This window comes from Panthera tigris, chromosome B1 (assembly GCF_018350195.1).
Source record: "Panthera tigris isolate Pti1 chromosome B1, P.tigris_Pti1_mat1.1, whole genome shotgun sequence".
Taxonomy (NCBI): domain Eukaryota; kingdom Metazoa; phylum Chordata; class Mammalia; order Carnivora; family Felidae; genus Panthera; species Panthera tigris.
In genome coordinates this window covers 31,622,104-31,649,245 of record NC_056663.1, presented here as the reverse complement: position 1 = coordinate 31,649,245, position 27,142 = coordinate 31,622,104, and the positions used below count along the sequence as shown (strand labels likewise).

The 27,142-nt window shown below is 37.4% G+C and overlaps 1 protein-coding gene and 1 long non-coding RNA gene across 4 annotated transcripts in view; one reads left to right on the top strand and one right to left on the bottom strand.

Moving 5' to 3' along the window:
* Nucleotides 1-20,192, top strand: part of PPP2R2A (protein phosphatase 2 regulatory subunit Balpha) — an 85,388-nt gene extending 65,196 nt beyond the window's left edge. For all 3 annotated transcript variants that reach the window (XM_042983185.1, XM_042983184.1, XM_042983186.1), the window contains 7 exons: nucleotides 1,674-1,839; nucleotides 8,887-8,999; nucleotides 9,645-9,822; nucleotides 11,457-11,621; nucleotides 12,544-12,713; nucleotides 15,330-15,421; nucleotides 18,650-20,192. In XM_042983185.1, coding sequence (XP_042839119.1) covers nucleotides 1,674-1,839; nucleotides 8,887-8,999; nucleotides 9,645-9,822; nucleotides 11,457-11,621; nucleotides 12,544-12,713; nucleotides 15,330-15,421; nucleotides 18,650-18,929 — 1,164 coding nt within the window. In that variant the 3' untranslated portion in view covers nucleotides 18,930-20,192. The remainder of the gene's footprint in view (nucleotides 1-1,673; nucleotides 1,840-8,886; nucleotides 9,000-9,644; nucleotides 9,823-11,456; nucleotides 11,622-12,543; nucleotides 12,714-15,329; nucleotides 15,422-18,649) is intronic.
* On the bottom strand, nucleotides 3,268-16,741 carry LOC122237879. Its single transcript, XR_006216597.1, has 3 exons — nucleotides 16,536-16,741; nucleotides 14,417-14,494; nucleotides 3,268-3,594 (listed from the first exon to the last, which is right to left on the bottom strand). It is a non-coding gene; the product is annotated as an uncharacterized LOC122237879 (long non-coding RNA).
* Nucleotides 20,193-27,142: the final 6,950 nt, after the last annotated feature.

Below are 27,142 nucleotides of genomic sequence, written 5' to 3'. Positions count from 1 at the left end.
TCAAAAATAAAAATAAAACATTTAAAAAAAAATTGAATTGCTAAGATAATTTTTTTGGAGAGTAACGTGACAAACCTTTTGAAACAGTAATTTTAGATAGAAGATGTTTTTTTCTGAAGTGATATTAGCATATATTTATTTAATGGATTGGGTTATCTGATTTGGTGTAAGGTTATGGTAATGAGATCAAGGTTCTAATCCCCATGTGGATTATATTTTGTCATATGCCCTGCATTCTTAATATTGGCAAACTCAGTAATAATTAATACTGCTACTGGAGGGCACAAAGACAACTGTAACCATGAATGATCGATCCAGGTAATCAAGCTACCAGAAAAAAACAACCCAAAACAGGCTTTTAAGATGTTGATTCAAGAGGTGCCTGGGTGGCTCAGTCACTTAAACCTCCGACTTCAGCTCAGGTCATGATCCTTGTGGTTTGTGAGTTTGAGCCCTGCGTTGCTGTGCTGACAGCTCAGAGCCTGGAGGCTGCTTAAGGTTCTGTGTCTCCCTCTCTCTCTCCCTCTCTCTCTGCCTCTCTCTCTCTCTCTCTCTCTCTCTTTCTCTCTCTCAAAAATAAACATTAAAAAAAATTTTTTTTTAAAGAAGACCTATGTCCTAATTTTAAAAAAAAGATTCAATAAGGTTTTCTTTCTGTATGGAGAATAATAACCAATGAGCCATTCTTAGATAATCTTAAACATTTCACTTGATAATTCAGTTTTACCTTAAAATAGTTGACTATCAGTAATATCGTTCCTGTAAACTATTTTCCTATAGGTTCTTCTTTGAACTAAACTTTCAGTGTTTTTGATGGAAAGATTTTTAATCATGTGATAATAGGTTAAAAGATAAAATTCTGAACATGGTTATAACTCTGACTTTTTCTAAGGTGTTAGTGTTGACTAAAGAAGTTCACCAGCAGTCTCTTTACCCAGTAGCTTAAACCATATTCACTCACTGATACTAAATGAAATAAATCATCGGTGTGTGCTAGGCTTATAATATAAGAAGGCTAATTTAAGGAGCGTAAACAATTGTTGATGGGTTTGTGGGGAGTGGTTTGCTGGTTAATGCTGAATGCGGACTTAGTGAGTAACAGAGCTATGTGACAGTGGTCTTGGGGTGGGTGTTGTGGTGGCCATGACATTGATGAGAGCTCTTAATGAGTTTTTTAGTGGTGAAATGACCTAAAGGCAGGCATGAGAAAGGAAGAGGAGGAGGAAAATAATGCATCATATTAAATAACTGAGGATTGACCCTAAAGTGGGCAGTGAAAGAAAGTGTGCCTCAGCCAGCTGATTCTGATAAGCTTTTACTTACTTTTCCCATTTTGGATGAGCTCCCTCATTAAGGATACTTAGATTTTTTTTTCTTTTTTTTTTTTTTTAACCAGTAGTCCTTTATTATTTACTAAATAACGGTAAATTAGTAATCAGATTGATCCGTACCCTTTTCCAATTATATTGGGCTTAATTATTAGTCTTTAGCTTTTCCTTTTTGGTGAATCTGTTTTATTTATTCCTTGAAGACCTTAAACATAAAAAGCAATTGTATTTAAGATGCAGATAATTAACCAGAATTTTGCAAGGTCTGTTGGAATTGATTACATGTTTGATTATTTTTTGAAATATTTCTCAACAATCGTCCAAATATTTTTGTTTCCATTTTAGAACAAAATCCAGTCTCATAGCAGAGGAGAATATAATGTTTACAGCACCTTTCAGAGCCATGAACCAGAGTTTGACTACTTGAAAAGTTTAGAAATAGAAGAAAAGATCAACAAAATTAGGTGGTTACCCCAGAAAAATGCTGCTCAGTTTTTATTGTCTACCAATGGTAAGTGTTAAAATTTTTTCCTTTTATATGCCCACTGTGTACACCTATTCTGTAGGCTACTTTGACCTTTACAAAGTAGAATAATTCAGAGATTTCTGCAAATAGACACTTGGAAATGTGTCTTTCCCACATGGAATGTGTAAATTCTTTTTTGTCTTCCCTTTTGTATTCTCTTTTAGTTTCTCTAAATTCCGTGAAAGAGATCCTTTAGGTGTCAGTTTTCTTTTAGTACCCACACAGTCTGTAGGGAAGAAAAAAAAAGACTTTACTATTAGATTTAGAGCAGGTACCGTTTGTGCCACTTCTTGGCTTAGTAGCCTTGAGCAGATCATAATAGTTGAGTCAGATTTTCCTCATGGCCAAACTGGAGATAGGAGTATCTATGTTACAGTATCATTATGAGTAGTAAATGTGATAACTCTTAGTGTGCATAGTGAGTGCTCGTTAAAGTGTGCCTAAGCTCTCCAAAGAGTATTTCAGTGTAAATACACACTATCTGTCAAAGGATGGTCTCCATTCCAGGATACTTTTTGGGAGAGCACTCTTTCTACTTGATACTTGTTCTTTAAGGACACAAACTGGAATCGACATACTGCCTTCTTCCCAGCAAGCCTCATGGATGGAAGAAGATTCTTCTTACACCATTTTGTTTGCTCGAGAAAAGTTATTAACTAAGAATTAGAATCATGTAATGACTACCAGAATTTAAGAATATCTCTTTTTGTTCTTCTAAATTTTTTTAATATAAGTTGTTGTGACTTGGTTTATCCATGGGGGTTTGGGTCTGAAGAGAATCGTTAAGAGTGATTGAGGGGGGTACATCCAGGTTCTAGTTAGCCATTGTCTGTAAAAATTTAAATTAAAACTTTCTTGAGGCTGTATAAGGCACTATTAATGAAATTAGATTTTAGTACCTAGACCTTACTGTCCTTTCCCATTTGCAGATGATAAAGTCAAGAGACTTCTGGGGTGACATGGTGGAGATTACTGAGTGACCCTTTCATCCAATTTAGGCTTTATCACCCACTGTATCAAGTTCTTAGAAATACATTCCATAAAATGATGCCATTAGCTGACACCATTGCTGCTTCTTAGGTGACCACTTTTCGGATCATCAAAGCTCTCCCCAACCAGCATGTTGAAACCCTCTACCCCATCTCTTCTCACATAAACTGCATTTGCCTCTCTTCTCCTTATTAAAGGAAAAATAAATAGAAATAAAAATGATTTAAAGCTTATAACTTAGGGCACTATAGATGAAGGAAATGTGTTTATTCATGTTGTATGTTGGCTTCTAATCTTGGTTCACTTTAAATTTAGATGTAAACTAAGTTGTTTCAACAACACTTCGGATACTGCTGTTTCACATCAAAATAATACTTGATCATATCATTTATATGGTTTCTACTTTTGGAAGTAAATGCCCCAAGTAAGTGTGCTGGGGCATACATACCTCATATATTGGGATATTTGTTCTTAATAATTTTGGCAGTTCACTTCTTGCGGGATAAATTACTATTCTTTTATAAAGGGAGATTTTTAAAGTAAAAGTTGAAATAGAATAATGGAGCCTGCATACCCATCACCCAGCTTCAGCAGTTCTCAGTTCATAGCCAGTTGTTTTTTCAGGTGCTTCTGCTTCTCCTCCTCCTCAGTATTGTTCAGAAGCAAATCCCATTTCAGTTCATTTATGGAATAAATCTCAAATATCTTTCAGTTCTCACTTGATATCCACATGTGTCTTCCATGCGCTCTCTGTGATTTGAAATAAGCAAAGCAGTGTATAATCAGATGAGCCTTCCTAGACAGAAAACTTCACAGAGGCTCAGTGGAGGGGGAGACCACTGGGGATTCCAGTGTTTGGGTCTTAGGTATATGACTCTATGTAGTATTTTTCTGTAGAATCAAGTGTCTCCCAAATAGGTTTACTGCGTAAATTTTAAAGTCATTATTTTCAAGGGCACTGCACAGTGCATTGTAGGTATCTTTTGTCGTTATTATTAAAGAGTACTAATAGTTATTTGGGGATGCATTATTTTTTTGTACTAAAAAGTAGAGCTCACTGTGGAAGGATAAAACAGGTATGGGAATTTTACGCACTGCTCTGTCTGGGTGTGGTGGGATGGGAAAAGGATGGAAGGAGCAGAATTTAAACTATATCTGAAAAGCTTTATTCTTTTTAAAAGAAAGTACTCATGGGAGAACATCAACATCTCAACTCTGAGTAATAACTTTATATAATTTGGTATTGTTGTCTGTGTGAGATTAAGCATAATGATACCTCCTCCTCCTCCACTTGTAATGGGCCTTTACTCTCCTAAAAGATGAGAAACTACTGTGGGAGAATGGTAGGGAATAGAACTAAATATCGCAGCTTTGATTGACCCAAAGTAATCTTATTTTCATCTTTGCATTGCTTTGCCATGGTCCCATCATACACTGTCCAGTGTTCCCCAGATTGTTCTTTCTTAAGTCACTTCGTAATGCCCTCCTTATAACTTGAGTTCATTTTAATGTTTCTTTAAGTGACTTTATTCTTTTTCTCTTTCATCTCCTTTCGCTTTCTCTGAATGCTCCTCGATTCTTCCATGTTGCAGAAATGTCCATCTCTAACCTGTTGGTCATGAGTCTTGAGTATATGAGTAGTACAGAGTTCACTAGTAAATAACAGTGTTTTAACAGCTTGTTAATAAGAAGCTTTTGAATAATAAAGCTGCATTCCCACAAAGGAAACTTGGTAGCATGGTCTTCCCTCTCCCAACCCTCTTTTTATGGTGAGAGGGGCACTGGGACTTGGGGATTTCTGGAACACCCTTTACTAATTAGTATTGACAATGTAGGGAACCACCAAAGAGCAGTGGTTCTTAACCTTTTAGAAAAGACAGATTTCTTTGAGGAATAATTTTGCATGCACCTCTATGGAGTTTGATTATTGTTTCATACCTCCAGTAGGCCAAAAACTGCAGCTAAAAAAGTCACTACTGTAGAGCTTAGGAATTTCGTTTTTGTTTTTTTTTTTTTAATTGTTATACTTATTAAAGTATTTCATTTCTTGGGGCTTCTGGGTGGTTTAGTCAGTTAAGCGTATGACTCGTGATTTCTGCTCAGGTGCGTGTATACTTTCTCTCTCAAAAATGAACAAGCTTTTAAAAATATTTAAAATATTTATTTCTTGGGGCGCCTGGGTGGCTCAGTCGGTTAAACGTCCAACTTTGGCTCAGGTCATGATCTCACAGTTCGTGAGTTTGAGCCCTGCATCGGGCTCTGTGCTGACAGCTTAGAGCCTGGAGCCTGCTTCGAATTCTGTGTCTCCCTCTCTCTCTGTTCCTCCCCCACTCATGCTCTGTCTCTCTCCTTCAAAAATAAATAAAAACATTAAAAAAAATGTTTTTAGTATTTATTTTTCTTTTTTAAAAAAGGTTTATATTTTGAGAAAGAGAGAGTGAGCAGCAGAGGGGCAGAGAGTGGGAAAGAGAGAATCCCAAGCAGGCTCCCCGTTGTTAACACAGAGTCCAGTGCAGGGCTTAAACTCATGACCCACGAGATCATGACCTGAACCAAAATCAAGAGTTGGACATTTCAACCAACTGAGCCACCCAGGTGCTCCTAAAATACTTTATTTCTGACCTGCCTTGTTCCCATGAACTGCACTCAAATTGTACAGGGAGAGAAAGAACCTTAAGCAGGCTCCTGAGCGGAAATCGAGAGTTGCTTAACTGGCCGAGCCACCCTGGTACCCATGTGGAGTCTTTGATAAATCTCCTGGGAAGTATGGGAGGAAGGGAGATAGTCCTTTATCATTTTTATTCTAAATTAATTAAAAACTTTTTTAACCTCTTAAGTGACAAATTTATATCACTTAAAAAATGTTGAAATTTAATATGTTTTAAAAATCTGTTTACCCAGTTTTTCGTGATTTTTTAAAATATAATTTTCTTCCTAAAACACTACTAGGAACCACAGACTAATTACATTTTATTTGAAAAATTTGATACATATATTGTGATTTCTTTATATCTTTAGTAAGGATGGTGAATTTGAACAGGCCGTACGATAGTTATGAATTGGTGAGGGGAAGCTTTTCATTCTTATAAAATGAAGAGTTTAGGGGCGCCTGGGTGGCTCAGTCGGTTGGGCGTCCGACTTCGGCTCAGGTCATGATCTCATAGTCCGTGAGTTCGAGCCCCGCATCGGGCTCCGTGCTGGCAGCTCAGAGCCTGGAGCCTGTTTCAGATTCTGTGTCTCCCTCTCTGTCTGACCCTTCCTCGTTCATGCTCTGTCTCTCTCTGTCTCAAAAATAAATAAACGTAAAAAAATAAATAAATAAAATTTAAAAAAATGAAGAGTTTAGGCTTGACTTATTTATATCATGCATTTGGGGACAAGTAAAATATCCTAAAATATATACATCTTTACATAAGATTTATATACAGTATATATTACATGTTATATACAGTATATATATATTTTACACATAGCACATAGAGAACTTTTAACTGCAAGATAACTCTAAACATTACTAGGGTTTAGATGAAATATTAGATTACAAGTTAGCAAAATTAGCGATTTTTTTTCTGTTTACACTTCATCTTCGCAAAGGGCATCCACAGGGGTAACTGACACACTCTTCCCTACCAGGCAGAGAGAGGTGGTAAGGCTAGAAGAGTCCCTGCTATGCCTGTATGTGACAGAATTTTATAAAGTGCCCCCATACACTATTTTTTTTAAGTTGTTTTACCCATTTGTTTATGAAAGGACCATTAAGAATGTGACACATTTATATGAATGCAGTTTTAGGATTATAACATGAAGTATTAAATAAACCTGCTTGAGTCCATAATGATTTAAATAAATGATTGGTCAAATAAATAAGCAGGGAGAGGGGATACTTCTTACAGGAGAATTTCAAATATATGGATGGATGCTCCTCCCTACAGGAACTGTAACTTGATTCTCTAAGTGTGGACCAGACTTAGAGACTCATTGCCAAAGAATAGAGTATGACAAGGGGGCAAGGAGTAACTGCAGTGGAGAAACCTGGCAGATCCTGCCTTAGCCAAGTGAGTGAAGCTAACATCACCAGTGGAAAAGTCATGTTGATATCATGTATACATGTGTATCTTACTTCACCTCTGGTACCTGCCTAAAAACCAGTGATCCCAGTCTGATGAGAAAAGAAAACAGACGTACCCAGCTGAGGGACATTCTACAGTACCTCACTACTACTTCTCAGAATGGTCGGGAAGATGAAAAATCAGGAAAGTCTGAGAAACTGTTAAAGTCAGAGAGACCAAGGAAAGTTGACAACTAAATACAGTGTTGTTTGGATCCTGGAGTAGAAAGGGCTGTTAGTAGAAAACCTGGGGAAATCTGAGTAAAGTCTGGAGTTTAAGCTAATAGTAATGTACAATGTTAATTTCTTAATTGTAACAAATGGTAAAATAGGATGTTGCATAAATACCATGGTTGCATAAGTTGTTGACATTAGAAGAAACTGGGTGAAGGGTATAATGGAAACACTCTGTGCTACCTTTGCAACTTTACTGTAACTCTGAACTTAAAATAAGCATTTATTTAAAAAATACTATTTCCTATATTCTTGATAACCTAGGAATTTTGTCTTGAAGAACTTGGGGACATAGTTTTAATTGGTGGTGGTTTTTTTTTTTTTTTTTTTTTTTTTTTTTTTTTTTTTTTTCCCAGTCCTGTTAACAACTTGACTTAAATCCCTAGTACAGCAGGGAGAAGATAGATTTAAACAAAAGCATCCGGGGCGCCTGGGTGGCTCAGTCAGTTAAGCATCCGACTTCGGCTCAGGTCATGATCTCGCGGTCTGTGAGTTCGAGCCCCGCGTCGGGCTCTGTGCTGAATGCTCAGAACCTGGAGCCTGTTTCAGATTCTGTGTCTCCCTCTCTCTCTGACCCTCCCCCATTCATGCTCTGTCTCTCTGTCTCAAAAATAAGTAAACGTTAAAAAAAATAAATAAACAAAGGCATCCAGTCTGTGAAGGAATTTGTGGAGTCTTTTTCTCTTTTTTTTTTTTTTTTTTTTTTTTTTTTTTTGAGAGAGAGAGTGCACGCACACACACGTGAACAGGAGAGAGGCAGAGGGAGAGAGAGAATCCTAAGCAGACTCCTGAGCGGAAATCAAGAGTCAGGGGCTTAACTGGCTGAGCCACCCTGGCACCCATGGGAAGTCTTTGATAGATCTGCTAGGAAGTATGGGACAAAGGAAGATAGATATTCCTTTATCATTTTTATTCTAAATAATCTTTCTTAAGTCTGTTCTCTATTAAAAATTAAATATTAAGTAAATATATATGTATGTGTTTGTATATATATGTACAGACATATATGTGTTTACATGCACAGATACATATATGTATAATTTTTCCCCTCTAGCTTTAATTACTTTTTTAAGTATTTTTTTAATGTTTATTTATTTTGAGAGAGAGAGAGAGTGTGTGTGTGTGGATAGGGGAGGGGCAGAGAGAGGGAGACACAGAATCCAAAGCAGGCTCCAGGCTCTGAGCTGTGAGCACAGAGCCCGATGCCGGGCTTGAACCCATGAACTGTGAGATCATGACCTGAGCTGAAGTTGGGTGCTTAACTGACTGAGCCACCCGGGCGCCCCATAGCTTTAATAATTTTTAAAAGATAAAGGACCTGGCTGTGACTTGATTTTAATATCAAATGGTACTTTATGAGTACCATTAACATAAATTTGTGATTTCTGTATTGTATTTCTATGAATATGTGTTTTTATTCATCAGGTAATAGGAAATTTGTTTTTAATGTTTATTTATTTATTTTGAAAGAGAGAGAGAAAGGGCCTGAGTGGGCGGAGGGGCAGAGAAAGAGGAATAGAGAATCCCACGCAGGCTCCACGCTGTCAGTGCAGAGCCCGACCTGAGCCGAAACCAAGATTCAGACACTCAACCACCTGAGCCACTCAGGTGCCCCGAAATAGCATGTTTTAATGTACCTATATATATTTCTTCCATTAGTATTACTCTTTTTTTGAGGACTTTTTCATTTTTCTCTCCAGATAAAACAATAAAATTATGGAAAATCAGTGAAAGGGACAAAAGACCAGAAGGGTATAACTTGAAAGAGGAGGATGGAAGGTATAGAGATCCTACTACAGTCACTACACTACGAGTAAGTACTACTTACGAAAAAATGATGGTATGACAAATAGTGTTCTGTATTCATATTATATATGCTAGATCCTGAGCAGAACTTGAATAGGATTAACTGTAATCTGCCCCCTCCCAATAATTCTGTAACCAGGTAGGACATTAAAAACTCCCATTTTGAACAACCATGTCCCACATAGAGGTCTCTCTGTGTCAGGGGCTGACCCAAGACCTAACGCAAGACTGTTTTATAGTCTCTGTTAGCTAACACAACCTTAAGTTTCAAGATTAATTTTCTTTGGAGGTCAAAAAAGCAGAAATGGACCAGATATTCTGGTTTCTGCTGAAAAATACCAAGAATTAGGTGCTCTGGGCCAATTTCCTTTTTAGCCATTTCAAACTGGGAAAATGTTTAGCTTTGTAAATCTCAAGCAAAAGATTGGAACTAGAACGCACATCAAATTCTAATAGTGTAAAAGAAGATAAATTGACCAAATTATTTTTCTTCTCATTTCAACACTTTAAGGATCAATATCAGTTGCTGTATAAAACTAAATCTGTGTGCTATTTGTAGTGTTCCCTCAAAAACTGGAGTAAAGAACTGAACCTTAAGTGCCATTGTAAATAAATGAGCATTTTGTAATGACTGTTTTTCATGTATTGACAGGTGCCAGTCTTTAGGCCCATGGATCTAATGGTTGAGGCCAGCCCACGAAGAATATTTGCCAATGCTCATACATATCACATCAACTCAATTTCTATTAATAGTGATTATGAAACCTATTTATCTGCAGATGATTTACGGATTAATCTTTGGCATCTGGAGATTACAGACAGGAGTTTTAGTATCCATTTGGTTTCTTTTTTTGGTGTTCGGTAAAGAAGGCATGTTGTGCCCACTAGTTATTTATTCATCTCTCTTCTATGTATTTTTATTTTTTCTGCTTATAGGAGCTTCTTACTATACCACTTTTTTTTTTTTTTTTAAGTTTATTTAGTTATTTTGAGAGAGATACAGGAGGAGAGAATCCTAAGCAGGCTCCGCACTGTCAGCACAGAGCCTGACATGGGGCTTAAACTCATGAACTGTGAAATCATGACCTGAGCCGAAGTCAAGAGTTGGTCACTCAACCAACTGAGCCACCCAGGCGTCCCTATAGCATTTCTTCTTTGTGCTTAAGTGATTAAACACTGGGGGAAGTTCTTTGATAAAGGGCATAATGTATTGATATAAAAATAGCATTGTTGGGGGCGCCTGGGTGGCTCAGTCAGTTAACAGCTCCGGTCATGATCTCGCAGTTCGAGAGTTCAAGCCCCGCGTCGGACTCTGTGCTGACAGCTCAGAGCCTGGAGCCTGCTTCGGATTCTGTGTCTCCCTCTCTCTCTGCCCCTCCCCCACTCACACTCTGTCTCTCTCTTTCTCTCAAAAATAAATATTAAAAAAATTTTAAATAGGATTCTTAGAATTTTAAGTACTATTACGTATAGTAAGTTCAGTAATTAGCGCTAAGTGCTTTGCTATATAATACTGTGTATATTAAATATTGCTGCAGTCCCTGTGAAAATTAATGTTTTTAATAGTTGAGTTTTTTGTAAAAAACAAATTTGTGGAGTAATATTCTTTAAAAATGTAATTATAAAAATATGCTCACTAGAGTTGGAAAAAAATTCATACAAGTCATGATGCAATAGTGGTATAAAGTCAATAGAAATACCTTTCCCAACGCCATTCTCATTGTTCATATTATCCTTCTGAGATTTTTCTGTACAAGTGTATGATACTATACATACCTGGCATACACCGCATACTATGTGCATACAAATCTAGGGTTGTATATAAATATATTTAAGTTTGTCTTCCTTTTATTTTTTAAGGTTTTGTAAATGTTAGCAGTTATTACCGCGAGTGTCATTGTATGTATTTTTAAATAGACCTCATTTGAAAAATTAACACCTTATTGGAATTTATACTCTACCCATATTGTATAAAAGAGCCTTTTTCCTCCAGTCTGGTCCCTTTAACAGTCTCATTAGTGAAAAGTCCTGTTTATCAACCATTTATGTTTCTTTTTCTTCTTTTCTAGTTTTTACGTTAGGTACATCAGCTCCATTTTTGTGGTGCAGTAGGTTCCCCTTGAAGTTTTTTACTTTTGTTTGGAATGTACACTAACTCCTGTCAATATTTAGGAAGATAACTTATCAATCGGTTCCTTGTGGCTTCTGGGATTTGTGTCACACTCAGGAAAAAAAGGCCCTGCTACATTCTAACAGGATATAGAATTCACCCATGGTTTCTTCGAAGATTTTTCCCCAAGCGTTAGAATCCCTCTGGGATTTATACTCCTTTAAGGAGTAGAATGCAATTCAGGATTAATACTTGTGCTTAATTAAGTTTATGAATGAATTTTAGATTTGAGAACTGCAAGATTATATTTGCTCTTTTTTCTAAGTGGAAATTCCTTAATAAAATGCTATTCAGATATTGTGGATATCAAGCCTGCCAATATGGAAGAGCTAACAGAGGTGATCACAGCAGCAGAATTCCATCCGAACAGCTGCAACACGTTTGTATACAGCAGCAGTAAAGGAACTATTCGGTTATGTGACATGAGGGCCTCTGCCCTCTGTGATAGGCATTCTAAACGTAAGTTTACTGTGTCTTTTTTTCAAATGATAACATTTTCTGGTTTTTTGAAACTAGTGTCAGATGTGGTGACTGCATTTACGTAGGTTTATAAGTCTGGGAATCTGTGTGCCCAGGGTCTCCCGTGCCCTTTGCCAAGCTGCCTGACTCTACACGAGGCTCTGGAGCTTACTCCACTGGAACAACATGAAGGCCCTCCTGGGAGCATGTCTGTCGATGTCCCAGTGGATATATTTTTAAATGGAATATGATTTTTTGGGAACCTGGGGTTAGGCTCTCCAACTCTGTATTCAAGTGTAATCGGGTTTTTTTTCTCCTTCCCTTCCCCCCCTCCCTTCTCTCTTTTCCCCCTGCCCTCCCTTTGTCACTTTCTATTTTGAGTTTTCTCGGAAGACCTTTCTGAGAAGAGCTTTCCTTGGTTTCAAAAAAAATGAAAAAGCGCCAGGTTAAAAAATTAAGGGTTTACATTATTATTGTCTTCATGTTACTGTAGACGTGAAATTCATTTGGTACGTGCCTGTTATCAAAACGGTTTCACCTGGCCACTAAAACAGTAGACTCTGGAATGAATTTGGACGGTGTGTTTCCTTGCGGTGGCAGTACAGGCAGTCGTGGAGGATGCGGAACCCGCAGACCTGGTGCACTCTGAAGCCCGAAGCCCTGGGGGGAGCTTAGCTCCCTTAAACCAGCCGTAGGGCTCTGGGTGTGCGCTATGTACTTGGGCGTCTTCGACGTCGGCACTAAATCACTCCTAAGAAACCTCCAGGGAGGTTATGTTCGTGTAGCCAGAGAGGTTTTTCAGTTCTATATACTAGCCTGTCATCTCTGACTCACTTGTAGGAAGTTTGTGAATGGTTGTCTCAGCAAGTGCTTTGTCCGAGCCAGAATATTATACAATTTGCCCTTTTTTGCTTGTTTTTAGTGTTTGAAGAACCTGAAGATCCCAGTAACAGGTCTTTTTTTTCTGAAATCATCTCCTCTATTTCTGATGTAAAATTCAGCCATAGTGGTCGATATATGATGACTAGAGACTATTTGTCAGTCAAAATTTGGGACTTAAATATGGAAAACAGGCCTGTGGAAACATACCAGGTATTTGCAGTTTTTTCTTTCAATGAGCATATACCTTGTTTACTTCTAAGTTTTTATAGTGGATTTTGTACTACATGTTAATCCCAGTACAGCATGGTCAGCCCATAGGCTTTTTCCTTCAGACATCCATTGAGTATGTTGCTTCGCCTAATGTTAATTTTATGTATACTTTTGTAGGTTGTGTTGTCTATTCAGTTAAAGTGTGATTTTGCTACCAGTTTGGTTCAGTAGTAACAACTCTTCTTCCCCACCCCTGTCTACATTTACAGTGAGGAGGGGAGAGCAAGCTCTCTATTAATGTCTAGGTGGGGAAGAGGATTGGGGAGAATGGCCAGTCCTACTGGAGATGTCCTGGTTGGAGTGTGCACAGTAGTAGTTTAAAACTGAAGCTGAACTCGGGCGTGCCCAGTCAGGTGGACCGGCGTTCTGCCTTTTGGCTGATAACTGTTGTCTTAAGCTAAAGGAGAAGGGCTTGAAAGCCCAGCAGACGGCTCTAGGTGTTGCCTATCTGTTGTAGGATGTTAGGTCTGGATTCTCTTCTCGTCAGCCAGCCACTACCATTGATCCCCTATCTCTTCTAGAGAAGAGAATGAAGGTGTGCACAGCTGGGAACAGGGTGGAGGGCAAGCAGAAACCTGGGGTGAAGCCCTAGGCTACAGTGTAGAAAACACTTAACACTGTCGTATGAATAGAGAACTTATAAACGGTACCTTCTTTATGTTATATGTCTTCCATAAAATTAGAACAACGTTTCTCTAACTTTTTAATCCTCTTTGACAAACGTAAACTACTTAAGACTCTTCTTAATGGTATTTGAAATTTTAAAATAAATGCTGTGTTGAAACAAAAGCAAATATATACTGCTTTGTTTTCACGTTACATTTGTGTGACCTGCAAGATTGTAATCTATTTCCTGGGGTTCCTCACCACCACCACCCCATTGCCATTGAGAGTAATTGATTTGAACCTTAACTTCATACACTTAAAATTGTTTGGTGAGAAACCCTTATATGTGCATTCTAAAACTTTGTTGGATTGTTAGGATTTACCTCTTTTTACCAGATTTGCAGGTTTTCTGCTTATGCTGAATTAGTGATTCAGAGTAGAGTCCCATTATACTCAAATGTAATGTATGCAGATTCAACTCTTAACTGAATTTATATAATCCTCTTTCTGAGCTGTGTGACTAAAGGGTATTTTGAGCTTACTAATTTTTTGCCTTCTAACTCTACATGAGTTACAGTTCTTCTGTGTTAACAAATTTGTGCTTAATGTCACATAGACATGGCTGAATCATTCCACTATACTTAATTGAAATGGACACTTAAAATGACTTAAGGTTGTTTCGTAAAGAATAGAGAATTCTGAGCATTTAGAAGGTACCTGCTCTTTTCTGTCATTATTTATTTTATAAGGCTCTCTAAGTAGTCAGTAAGATAGAGACCCCTTTTTCCCTCCCTCTGGTCACAACAAAAGCTTTGGAATGTCCTTTGTAATTTAACAGTGTTGATATTGAGAAAAATGCATCATTTCTCAGAATACTTTTTAAATACCAGATTTAATGATTTTTCTGGCTTATCCCCTTGTGAGATACTAGTGAGTAAAATACAGAATTATACTTCAGAAAACCAGTACCTCTTCATTAGTTTTTGATACTCCATAAGGAATATCAAGTAATAACCAATTTTTTTAGTGATGCATACCTCGAGTAACTATATGAAGTTGATCCTTGAACAACATGGTTTGAACTCCGTGGGTCCGCTTACACGTGGACTGTTTTTCTGTAAAAACAGTATAGTGCCATAAATGTATTTTCTCTTCCTTATGATTTTCTTAATAACATTTTCTTTTCTCTAGCCTACTTTATTATAAGAATACACTGTATAATACATATTACATATAACATTAAAAAAAATACATGTTAACTTTATATTATCAGTAAGGCTTCCCCAGCCAAGAGTAGGCTATTAGTAGTTAAATTTGGGGGAGTCAAAAGTTCTATATGGATTTTGACTGCAGTGGGTTTAGCACCCCTAATCCTCATGGTGTTCAAGGGTCAGTTGTAATTTATCACCAAACCAGGGGCGCATGGTCATGCTGCGCATAGTATGGGTATGTAATGATAATATAGGGCTTCAGTTATTTATGCCCAGGAAGTAGTTATTTAAAAAGGAAGTAAAACATAATAATTATGTAATTTATGGATTGAAAACCAAGTGTTAACATATTCAACTACAGATATAATAATAATAGTCTTTAATTATCATTCTCTTATCTGTACCGTTTTCAAATGTTCTCTAGCCTGAATAATTAGTCAGGCCTATAAAGTGTTCATTTGCCATGCCCCAAAGGGTATTTTTCTCTGTCCTACAATGGGAAAATGTGTGTTCTTGGAAAGGGGCTCATTTGTTTGTAAAAGAATAAAATTATTGCCTTTATTGTTACCAAGAGAATTGAATTTTAATAAGATTAAATAAAGTGTGTATGTATCTCTGTATATTTCTTTTTTAAAAAAACAAGTAAGGATTTAGTTAAATTGTTTTCCTAGTATCAATCAGCAGATATTAAGATGTAAATAAATATATCTGTAATAATGCATTTGTACTTAAAACTCAGGTTCATGAATACCTCAGAAGTAAACTTTGTTCACTGTATGAAAATGACTGCATATTTGACAAATTTGAATGTTGTTGGAACGGATCTGACAGGTAATTTATTTTAATTTGAACTTCTCATTCAATTGTGCATTTCATTAGAGGAAAGAAATTTGCTATTTCGCTTCTATGGTTGCCACGTTCACTAAAAATACAACTTCTTTTAGATTGACACAAATTATAAATCCTGACTTCATTTTCTTTCAGTTTCCTTGAAATAAATTCAGTAACCTTATAGCAGTAACAGCAGAAAAAAATTAAACCTGTTTCACTAATAAATATGAAAATGCACAAAGAAGTCTCAGGATCTTAAATTATGACTTAAATGTCTTTAAATATTTCCCTTGGTGAACCAGATCAATGACATTTTTGACATGCCAGTAGTTAAAATGGTGAAATTTCAGTTTGTTTGTTCATCAATTATGAAACTGTTTTTAGAAATATTTAGTCAGTGAATATTTCGTTTGGAATGCTACACACCAGTTTTTCCAGACACTACATTAATATCTCATGGAAGTGGTAATTATCATCTGTAATTTTAACCATATTACCATGAGTAATTAGGATTTTTATAATCCACAACTTTGCCATGGTATGCTTCATTTTTACCATGTCATGAACATGTGTACCATTATTTCCAAGGATAAATAAGTCTTAATCTTTCAGGTTTTAGTTTCAGTAGAACAGAACATGGTACAACAAAACATAATTTGGGGATTACCTAAACTTGCCTTCAAGGTAATTAGAGGTACTTTTAGTTTAATCGGTGATGAGTCTCGTGGTATTATGTGTTAAAGAGGATGATAGAACTTAGATCGTTTATCTTTGGCATGACTTTTAAAAGTACTTTTATCTGATTCTAACATGACACCCAGTAATAGGCTGACCAGAGCGCACCTAGACTAGGAACAAGCAAGCTTTGCCTTTGAATGCACTAACCCTGAGGCATCGAGAAGTTTCGAAAAAAGAAAAGAGGAAAGGAGAAATTAGCAAGTAGGAAGAGAAAGAAGACACTGATAGAATAGAATACGGCACACTGCTGCAACTAGTTAGTTCTTCCTCACACGGTTGAAACTGTTGATTTCCCTTAACCTTAAAATAATTTTTTGGAAATGATTTCAAACTCACGGAAAACTTGTAAGGGTTACACGTCTTATTTAGCCCTTACTCAGGTTCTCCTGGTACTGTTTGCTGGGTCATTCTCTTTTGCTGGGTCTTTTTCTCTCTCTCTATAAAGACATGCAGGTAGGGGCTCCTGGGTTGCTCAGTTGGTTGAGCGTCTGACGCTGAATTTCAGCTCCGTTCACAATCCCCCGGTTTGTGAGTTCGAGTGCCGCGTCGGGCTCTGTGCCGACAGTGCGGAGCCTGCTTGGGATCTCTCTCTCTCTCAAAAGAAATAAATAAACATAAACTAAAAAAAAAAAACAAAAAAAACATTTAAACAGACGCACATACTTTATTTGTGAACCAATTGAGAGTAAATTCCAAACATGCCCCATTGCCCTTAAATTTAATTTAATGAGTATTTAAATTTAATAAGTATTTCCTAAAACATAATAGTTTCTCCCATATGATGGCAAGGCAGTCCTCTAAAGCAGAGAAACTCGCGTTGGTGCAGTCCTCCTGTCTGATCCACAGAGCCCATTAAAATTTCCCCAGCCTCGGGACGCCTGGGTGGTTCAGTCAGCTGAGCCTCTGACTGCAGCTCATGATCTCACAGTTCTTGGGTTCGAGCCCTGCGTCGGGCTCTGTGCTGACAGCTTAGAGCCTGGAGCCTGCTTTGAGTTTTGTGGCTCCCTCTCTCTCTGCCCCTCCCCTGCTCGCTCTTGCACTCTCTCTCTCAAAAATAAACTTCAAAAAAATTAACCCCCCCCCCCCAGCCTTCCTCAGTCACGTCCTTCCTAGCAGAGGGAAAAAATCTGATCAAATAGCCAATCCAAAGGTATATGTAACATTTAGTTGTCCTATCTCCTTAGTCTTCTTTAATTTGGAGCAGTGGTTCTTCGTGTTTTCCTTGTCTTCTGCAACTGTGGCATTTTTGAAAAACAGGCCAGTGATTTTATAGGATGTTTCTCAGTTGGAGTGTTGTCTAATGTTTCCTCGGGACTTGATTCAGGTGACACATTTTTGGCAGGTATACCACAGAAATGCTGGCCTAACGAAACCTTTTAAATAGACCTACGTGTCCTAATCCATTCAAACCTCACAGATTCAAATAATACAAGGATGCCGGTCTAAATTACATAAATCCTTTTAAAAGAAATACAGTTTTAGTACCTTCAGGTATATGCACCTATTTAAGTTTGATTAAAATGTTGTCAAGTGTCCTTTGGGGGAATTGACAGTACTGTGTAACGTACGATATGTGCAAATACTCAGAGTTGTTTTCAAGTGGTGAACAGTTCCTTGATAACCTGTGATCTTATTTACAATAATAATTTAAACCATGTGGGAAGAATGGGGGAAGTAATAATAGCACCAGACCCTTTCCAAATGAACGGTTTCAAACTTAGGTTTTTTTGCTTACTGGGATACTTAAAACTTAGTAAGTGTTGAGCGGTGATGGATGGAAGGTGAAACTGACAAAGAGCTACCCTGGGTAGGATTAAAATTTGGCAGTCCTTTAAACGGTTACTATTAAAAATATTTGTCAAAAAAAGTGCTTCAGATTCATTTAATGTTATAGGTAAAACGACTTTCTGTTCGTAAAAACTTCATATGCTACTCAGTATTCTCAGAAGCGGATTTCTTAAACCATTCATAAGCTAGGATGATCCCAGCCAGACAGCATCCTGGGAACAAGTTCTCTAGTTTATCATTTAAATCACAAAACAAAGCAAAGCGTTGGGTTTCTTATGAGCAGTTTTATACCGTGCAATTTGGGGGTTTCAGAACCTGTGGTCCCACGGTTGGTACTTCAGAAAGCTACAGGTTTGGTCAGTCACGTAACAGCCTGTAGTGACAAAAATGTTCGACAAAGGTGACGTCACTACTAGTAATCAGAAGCTGCCCTTGAGAATGCTTCCCGCGTTGGTGATGGTTTGGGTAGTCATGAAAAGGAGTCGTTGACAGAAAACCAAGCTCCCTAGCCCTAGCCCCAGACTAGGACCAGTTTGTTTGGATGGTCTCGGGGCTGGTGTCAGCAGCCCTCTTCCTAAATCCAAATGTGCTCGAAGTCGCTATTTCCTGTGGAGCACACTGGACTGGGCTTCATCCCTGAACCGTTGTACTGAAAATGAACTCTTTTCACTTATTTGACTGCACACTTGTTTGCTTTTGCAGTGTTGTCATGACCGGATCTTACAATAACTTCTTCAGAATGTTTGACAGGAACACGAAGCGAGACATAACCCTAGAAGCGTCGCGGGAAAACAATAAACCTCGCACGGTTCTGAAGCCACGCAAAGTCTGTGCAAGTGGCAAGCGAAAGAAAGACGAAATAAGCGTTGACAGCCTAGACTTCAACAAGAAAATACTTCATACGGCCTGGCACCCCAAGGAAAATATCATCGCTGTAGCTACTACAAACAATCTGTATATATTTCAAGACAAAGTGAATTAGGGTTGGCATTCCCAGCCGAAGAGCCCACTTCCTGCTTAGTTGAGATAGTTGAATCTAGCATTCGTACCTAAAAACGAGAGAGGTCCATTGTGGCGCCCCTTTCCAGTGTTTGACAGTGTGCCATTCGACAACACATCTTTTATAGCTACATGGAGAAATCTCTGTGGATTCTCACCGCGGTGTTCTCCATGTCTGCTAGCCATGTAGGTAAGGGTAGGGCACTTTTAATTTAAATGACTTCTTGCACCATCTTGCCTAATGGACTAGATTGGACTGTGTCAACATTGATTTCCTCCACTTTTTATGCCTTCCATTGTGATGACGTCAAACACAGTGAAAGCCTTCAGTCATGCTTATGGGATTTAATTGTGTATCCTCATTACTGTATCATTTGTGGGGTACACCCCTCCCCCTTTTTTAAATTAAACACAGCTCATTCTTACTGTGGCTTGTAGCATTCCTCCTCTTCTGGCCTCCTGGACTCTTCCCCTCCGTCTCTCTCACCCCTGCCCCTCCACCCAGTCTTGGTGGTGGTATATTAAAAAAAGAAAGAACGAAAGCACACAAAATGAGTCAGTTTGGGGTCAGTGGTAAAGGGGGTATATGTTGCGAACAAATGTTTTAAATAACAGTTGGCTGTAATCACTCCTTGCCGTGTCTGGCACCGAAAATAAGGAAAAAAAAATACTACTACTGAATAAAAGTGACAAAGAATGGAGAATCTGGTTTTCTTTTTCTTTTTTAATCTACCTCTCTAAGCCAATATTTTGTGTCATACTTTTGGGCGCAGTGAAATGAAATGAGTTTCCATTGTTTAATCGGTATTTTTGTTAACTATTTTTAACAAGTGTTCTTTTACATGGAGAAGAAGGGGTCTTGGTTCTGTATGAACATGTTTTGAATATATATTGGTATTACTAAGGATTTCACAATCTATAAATTGCTATTAGAGATTTTTTTTTTACTGTGGTTATAAGTATTGGATACATTGTATCTACACTTAACTCATCTGTTAATGAAATTGTTGTAAATGGGAACCAAATTTGTAGAACTTCATTTTTAAAGACTTTTTACAGTGCTTAATTTCATTTTTGCCTTACTAAAGTTAAAGGTTTAAAAAACTTTCTTAACAGGTTAAAACTTTTTTTGTCATTCACTCATAAGACATGACATAAAACTATCCTCCAGTGATTTACATAGATAAAATTGACACTGCACTAAATATTTTTTTTGTATTTTACTGCTATCAGATCTGAATGAAATGTACTTTGCCATAGATATGTTTTCCTCTATTTTTGGTTTTCCAAAGTATTAATATTAAAGACAAACTTTAAAGGTTCAGTGTTCAGAAAGTGCTTGATGGACTCCCAATAGCTGCCTCAAATAAAAATTTAGTAATCTGTAAATGATTACATTTTCCTTAAGTGGTGATACCTTTTCCAAAGATGAAGAGTACTCCTATTTTTTAATGGGTAGAATGTACCTTTGTCAGTCTTGCAGAAGCTTTAATGGAGAAGAAAATGGACTTTATTTTTAAAACTATAAATTGAGTAGGCATGTATATTATTAGAGAATGGTTAGGATGTTTTGGATGAGCAGTAATAGACAACCTAGAATTTTAGAGGACTCTGAGTGCTTCGTGTGTATATATATATATATATATATATATATATATATATATACATATATACATATATATATGTCCACTACCTATGGTTCTATTCTCATCAATGAAAGATGATGAAGCAATTCGACCGTAATTCCCTCTATACTTATACGAATATTATGTCTTGTAAGTCAACATTTTTAGCACACAGGAGAAATTTTATGTAATAAAATTACTGTATCTTTTGGACTTAACAAATTGGAATTTGTATTTAAACACGTTCTATGTCTGGAAATTCTTCAAGTAATGGCACTTTTACTAACTTATTTGGGGATCTTGGGTGCATTCCTAATTTGTTATTTATTCTTCACACTTGACTCGGAGTGGGATGTTCTCCTGCCACAGTATCAAACACTGATGCTCGTCTCTGATCAGGCAGCTTTCCAGATCTACGTGGAAGATCGTTTCCCTAAAGTTTGGGTGTAGATCTTGAGATTAATACCACCAAACAGCTCTTGGAAATTCTCTTTGGATTCAGCAATAGCTATAATGATTCTCACTCATGACACTAAGGGTTAGTTTTTTATGTTTAAGAGAAACATGACTACAGTTAAAATGCCTCCATAAAGGAATGCTCTTACAAATTGTAATGATATTCTCAAGTATCCATTTCTACTTATTTGATGTAGCAAATTAGAAGCCCAGCCACTCATCTCATATGGTCATGGTTAATCTTTTTATTAATAAAAATTTTGCTTAGAATAAACTTAGTCTTGTCAAGTTGCTTGTATTCTATTGACACCTACAAACATTCATATTCTATCCCATCTGTCTTAACCTGTTTTTAAAATTACAGTAGGAAAAGGAACTTGCATTCTGTTAATCTCCTTTGATCTCTTTAGTGGCTGGGCAGTAGTCCTCTTATAAATCTCTGTATTTAGGTGAACAGCTGTTCATGTAACAACTAACTACTGGACATTAAACTGTCTTCTGTGAAGCCCTTAGTCCTTTGGAATAAATGACTCCATGCTGGGCACCTGGGTGGCTCAGTCGATGAAGCATTCAACTCTTGATCTCGGCTCAAGTCTTGATCTCAGCGGGGTGCGTTCAAGCCCCGCGTTGGGTTCCACGCGGGGCATGGAGCCTATTTAAAAAACCAAAAAGACATCCATGCACTTTTTTCTCATTTCAAATTGAAGTTTTGTTTTTTTGTTTGTTCGGGTTTTTTTTTTCTTTGTTTTTTTTTGGGGGGGGGTTGGTTTTTTTTTTTTAGTGAGGATCTTTATAAACCTTAAATGTGAGGATTCTGGCTACAGATACTCCTAAAGAAAATGAGAAGTATGAGAACAGGTTCTTGCAGTGTGTAATTATTTCAAGTAATATCTTTTTGGTCTTGGAAAATTTATATGTGAAACCTAAACACTACTGATCAGTGTTTTCAGTGAAATACAAATCATTACCTTCTTGGAGAACACTGCTTCAGCATTTTTTTTTTTTAATCACACTTAAATTCAAGTGGCGATAATCTACACTTCTGGAAGAACAAAACCAAGCCTAGAAAAGAGAAAAGGTGAATGCTAGGTAATCAAGAATCAAGTCAACTTACTTTAGCATTTGAGAACATTACTATTTTTGGGTCTTATTTATTCAGTTGGTTGATAAGGTGTGGTGTGTGTGTGTGTGTGTCCGTGACTAAAAGTTTTTCACACACCTTTTCCCCAAACCTTAGAACCTGACCCTGCTTCATTTTGTAGAACTGCATATGAGGTCAAAACATCCTCACTCACTGTTTAGTATTATCAAATGCTTGGTGAGCTTACAAAGCCTTGGGGGTGTTCTCAAATGCCGAAGGTAATTTTTTAAGCGGGTGATAACTTTAGCTTTGTCGCCTTGCCATTTTATTGCATAGTGGTATCAGACTTTTTAATCTATCTCTATGTAAGAATTAAGACACGCCCACCAAAACTTCCTCTTTGGCACAGTAACTGTCAAACTGAAGGCACTACAAAGATGCCTCCAAAAGGAGAAATTTAGCAAAGAACTAAACTTGTTTCTTTTAAAGTTCTATGCTTCTGCTCAGTGGTATGTGAATAGCAACAAGTTATTTGAGGGCTTTCCCACTAGGGGGCAATGGTTAAGTCCTGAACAGCGTTTACCAGGTATTTTTAAGAATGCATTAACAGGAGAATTCTATTCCTATACTGTAAGAGCTTAATTATCAAACACTAAATTGGGAACCAAATAAAGGGGAAGCCCAAGGTATACTTATGTCCAAATAAAACCAGTATTCAACATGACCTAGTAGTACTTATTAACAGGCCCAATGATAGAGGATGGATCCCACATGTCACTTATGAGGTCTTTTGTGATCCTTTCTTACTGAGGAAGCAGCAAAAGTGAAATTACCCAAGAGTCGAGCGCTCCTTTGTTTCAATCCTAGCCTACACAGTCTGGCTACCCCTTTGCAAAATCAGATCCTTAAGTGCCATGTTCGCTTTCTTATTTACAAGGAGACCAGGAATTTTATGTTGATTTAACTCTGGGCCACCATTTCTTTAAAAAAACAAAAACCTTCTAGACCCTGAATGCATGTTTTTCAGAAAGTACAGAAGGAAAAAATACCCCACCAGTAATCTTACCATGCAGGGAAAACATAGTTGCCTTTTTTTTTTTTTTTCTTTCCATGGAGAATGGAATCCTGTGTACAGTTTAATGTCCTATTTCTCTACTCAACATTGTGCCGAGCAGTGTTCCAGATCAGATACGAGATTTCCCTGTCTGCAAACCTCACGCTTGTGGATCATCCACTATTTATTTCACTGGTCCCTGTTGTGAGGACTGAATTTTGTTTTTATTTTTGCAAATAGAAGTATTGATGGGTACGATTTTTAGGATACATTCCTAGAAACACAGTTACTGTGTTAAAGGCTATGGATATGTTTAAGATACGATACATGTTGTCAGATTTACCTTCCAAAAATGGAAGTTCCATCACTAGTATGTGGGATTACCCATATCTTCACACTTACAAAATCTCATGTTTCAGTTTTATTAATTTGAAAAAGTCAGAAATGGTACACCAATTTGTGTTTCCCTATTTCTAGCCAGGTAACTCATTTCTATAACACAAGACACGTATGTACTCTGTAAATATTTTCTCCCACTCTGAGCCAGTCTTTTCTTCATTCTCTTAACAGAGCTTTTTGAACATCAGCAGTTCTTAATTTTCACAAAGTCCACTTTAGCAACTTTAATGGATTATGCTTGTGGTGTCATCCAAGAAACCCGCCCAACTTAAGGTGATAAAGATTTTTTTTTTCTTTAGAACTCTAATGGCTTTAAGTTTTTACATTTAGGTCTGTGATGCCTTTGAGTTACTTTTTACATATGGTACGTATAAAACCTATACACCACAGATAGATCAAGTGTTTTCTTTACACTTTTGCTGACAATCAGCCACAGTGTTAGCCTGTTTCTAAACTGTTCCATTAGTGTATCTGCTTTCATCCACACTGCCTTGCCTTGATTCGTGTCGCTTTCCGTAAGTCAGAAAATCAACTTTGTTCTGTTTCAAAAACGTGTTGCAATTTGAATTCCTTTGCCTTTCCGTTACACGTTTTAGAGCCAGCCTGTTGCGAACAAAAACACCCTCTCGGATTTGGATGATAACGGCACTGCACACACAGACCAGTTCAGGGAGAGTGGATGTTTTAGGATTTGTCCTCCAATCTGAGTGAACACAGCATATTGTCCCATTTTCTGTAGGTTGCAGAGTTCTTTTATCGCTGTTTTTAGTTTTTAGCGTACAGATGTTGCACAATAGTATTGTTACCAGTTCATGGGTTTTTTTGTATGTATGCTGGGAAATTGGTACTTATAAAATTTTCAATTTCTAATTGTTCATTGTTCACCTCTAGAAATAGAATGGATTTTTATATATAGACCCTGTATCCCGACATCTTACCAAATTCACTTACGGAGATTTTTAGAAGTTTTCTATTGAGCCATGTTGTCTGCAGATTATTTATAACAAATGTTTTCTTTCTCCACAGTCTTTCTAATTTTCCTTTCAGATGCCTTTTCTTTCTCTTCCTTGTCCTGCTGCCCTGGTTAGACCTTCCAGTTGATGGTCAAAGGAGTGGTGAGGTCAGTTCAGACACATCCTTGCCTTGTCACCAATGTTAGGGGGCAAGCATTCATTTACCATTACCATTAAGTGTGTTATTTACCATTAAGTAGGTTAGTTGTAGGGGTTTTGCAAATGGCCTTTTTCAGGCTGAGGAAATTCCGTGTTATTCCTGGTTTTCTGAGACCTGTTAATCATGAATGGATTTTGGATTTTGTCAGATATTTTTTTGCATCTACTGAAATGATGTCTTTTGTTGAAGGACCGGCCTTGCATTTCCAGAATATTGTTAGATTCTTTTGCTAGTATTTTGTTATTTTTGCCTCAGTGTTCATAAGGGATATTTATCTGTAGTTTGCTTACCTTTTAATGTCATTTTGGTCAGTGTAATGTTGCTCTCATAAAATAAGTTTCCCTCCTCCCCCATATTATGGAAGAATGTGGGTAGAATTCATATATAGTTTCTTCCCTACGTGTTGGGTAGTATTCACCGCTGATGCCATTTGGGCCTCTTATTGGAAGATTTTTATCTGAATTCAAGTTTTTAAATAGAATTATACAGATTATTTCTTCAGTTTTAGCATTTTGGCTTTCAAGGAGATTGTCCATTTCATCTAAGTTACCGGATTTATGAGCATAGTTTTTCATAACATTCTGTTTATCTTATTTCTGCTCAGGCTGCTATAACAAAATACCACGCACTGTGGTTTTTCTTATTTTTTCTTTTATTCCTCCTTCCCCTGTCCCTGTCCTCCCTTCTCCCACCCTCCCTTTCCCCTCCTCTTCTCCTCCTCCTCCTCCCTTTTTTGGTCGTCAAACCAAAGAGTTTATTTCATTTATGGTTAGAAAGTCCTTCCCTTCATTTAGGGTTAGAAAATGAGAAAAAGTTCTTTTATGTTCACTTTTACACTTAAAAATGCTTTTTATTATGAATCATTTTACTTCTTCATTGCATTTTCTTTTTTTTAATTTTTTTTTTTTTCAACGTTTATTTATTTTTGGGACAGAGAGAGACAGAGCATGAACGGGGGAAGGGCAGAGAGAGAGGGAGACACAGAATCGGAAACAGGCTCCAGGCTCTGAGCCATCAGCCCAGAGCCCGACGCGGGGCTCGAACTCACGGACCGCGAGATCGTGACCTGGCTGAAGTCGGACGCTTAACCGACTGCGCCACCCAGGCGCCCCTCTTCATTGCATTTTCATTTCTACTAATGATGACATATGAGAGCTACTGATTTCACTATATTTTACATGTAGCCATTAACTACAGCATTAAGTAACTCTACTTTGTATGTCACTTGACTCTGGTGTTTTGTGTAATTCTATTGTGTCCATATAATTTCACTTGTTTTCCAATATCGACACCTTTTATTTTCAAATCTCTTTCTCTTCTGCTTTAATTGCGGAAACTTCCAAAACAATGGTAAATAAAAGATACGAAGTTGTTTGTTTGCTTCGGGACTGCATGGCGATACCTTTGGTGTTTGTTATTAAGTATAATGTGGGCTGTTGATGGAGATACTCTTTACCATGCTAAGAAAATCTCCCTGGTCCTATTTTTATTAATTTTTTTAATGTAATAATATCAAATACTGTGGCTGTCTATTGAGTTTATTTTTATTCCCTTTGACCCTACTAAAGCGATGAATAGTATTTTTGGAATTTCACTTCTGTATACCAGAGGACATGGATCTTTTGTTCTTGCATGTGGCTGATTTTGTCAGGACTAGGCCAGCTTCGTAAAATTAAACGAGATGGTCTCATCTCTCTCAGTGTTTTACCTTGGTTTTGCTTCTTTTACTCAAGAGTACTGTTGCTAATTCCAGTGGAGTGGGGGTGGGGCGGCAAGAGGTAAGGTGATATTTCTATGGTGGTCACTCCTTCTCCAAAAGGTCCTTCTTATCTTAATTCTGAACTCCATCGAGGTTATAGTAGTTAAAATTATTATAGGTAAAGAATTGGCTCCAAATTACCAAATAATATGCCCTATGAGCGTAATCTTGATTTACACATCAATTAGGAAGTACTTTATTGCTTAAAGGGACCTCAGACCTCATTAAGCCAACCTCCTCATTTGAAAAATGGCCAGATATAAAGTTGTTCTGTCAAGAGTCACACGGCTGTGAGTCACTCTACAAAGACAACTGTAATATATGTCCCTTGTGGGGGAGTTGAAATGTATTCCTACTTTGTTCTCTGAATCGCCCAGCAGTCGGCAGAATGGAGCACCGTAATTTGAACTTTGGCTGGTGACGTTTTGCTTCTTGGCCCTAATCTAGATCAAACTCTTTGCCCAGCAATTCACTTAGTAATGCCTGAAAAGATCTACTGATGAGATTATAGAATTGTGATCGTAAGCAGCAAAGAACAGGTAGTTAGGACGTGATGGGATGCCACACTAGGGACCCTGCCAGACTACAAAAATATTCTTATAAAGTGTTTTCCTCCTCTTACCCTTTCTTCACTCCCTCAACTGGTGGC